The 947-nt window shown below is 42.7% G+C and overlaps 1 gene segment (V, D, J or C); it reads left to right on the top strand.

The window, feature by feature from the left end:
• Positions 1 to 229: 229 nt before the first annotated feature.
• On the top strand, positions 230 to 577 carry LOC132807685 (T cell receptor alpha variable 26-2-like). The segment is given in 1 exon segment: positions 230 to 577. A coding segment is annotated over 1 exon segment (348 nt).
• The last annotated feature ends 370 nt before the right edge of the window (positions 578 to 947 follow it).

Here is a 947-nt window from a genome sequence, read left to right as displayed (position 1 = left end):
TGAATCTGTGACAGATATTGAATGTGAGGGCGGAGTGACATTATACACCCTGTGAGCAGCTGTCAGTGTGAAAGACTTGCTACCGAAAGATAAACTCCAAGACACAAAATATTCCACAACTTCGAAAGAAGGCAGCACTTTGTTCGACACGAAAAGAATGTTCTTCTAGTTATTAACTGCATTTTTTGCAACCAAACTCTATGGACCTTACGTTTCATGTCACTCGATGATGTCTGAAACTTACCGAGTTCTTTTCCTGCTTTCCTCCCTGATCTACACGGTAGAAACTGGAGAGGACGAAGTTACGCAACTTGCTCAGTGGACAGTTGTTAAGGAGGCAGAAAACGCTTCCATAGAGTGCTCCCGAACCACGACATCTGGCACAGTGCATTGGTACAGACAGTTCCCAAACCAGCCGCCCCACTATCTGGTGATGGCCAAGAGAGAGGCTGATCAACATGAGAGGATCTCCGCTTCTGTCGGTAGAGAATACAAACAAAGTGTCCTAAGTGTGAGAGATGCCAGACTGAACGACACCGCCATCTATCTCTGTGCCAATGGGGGCACAGTGGTATAAACAGAGGGAGAGCATGAACAAAAACCTCTGCAGAGTCCGTGTCTCGCGGTGCTGAGTATGAAAGTTATTATTTCAGGGCTCTATAATTCGATGTTAAGGAGAATGCAGTCAGAAAAAATAAGATAATATAGCCCAGCAAGATGTAGAGTGCAAGAAGTGAAGAGAATTCGAAATCTGAGCGGAGACAAATCAAGCATCAGTGAAAGGTGAGAGAAAGAGCAGAAATAAAGGAACAATCCATGTGGAAGACTAACGGTGACAAACTATTGAAAAATAAATGGAAAAATAACGAGTGTGATGCATATCCATTAAATATTAAATCAATATAAGTCATAAATCAACCGTGAACGAAAATAAAGCGGCAATTGTT

Source organism: Hemiscyllium ocellatum, assembly GCF_020745735.1.
Source record: "Hemiscyllium ocellatum isolate sHemOce1 chromosome 27 unlocalized genomic scaffold, sHemOce1.pat.X.cur. SUPER_27_unloc_2, whole genome shotgun sequence".
Classification (NCBI taxonomy): domain Eukaryota; kingdom Metazoa; phylum Chordata; class Chondrichthyes; order Orectolobiformes; family Hemiscylliidae; genus Hemiscyllium; species Hemiscyllium ocellatum.
The sequence above is the reverse complement of the archived record's forward strand: the minus strand, read 5'-3'. Positions and strand labels throughout refer to the sequence as shown.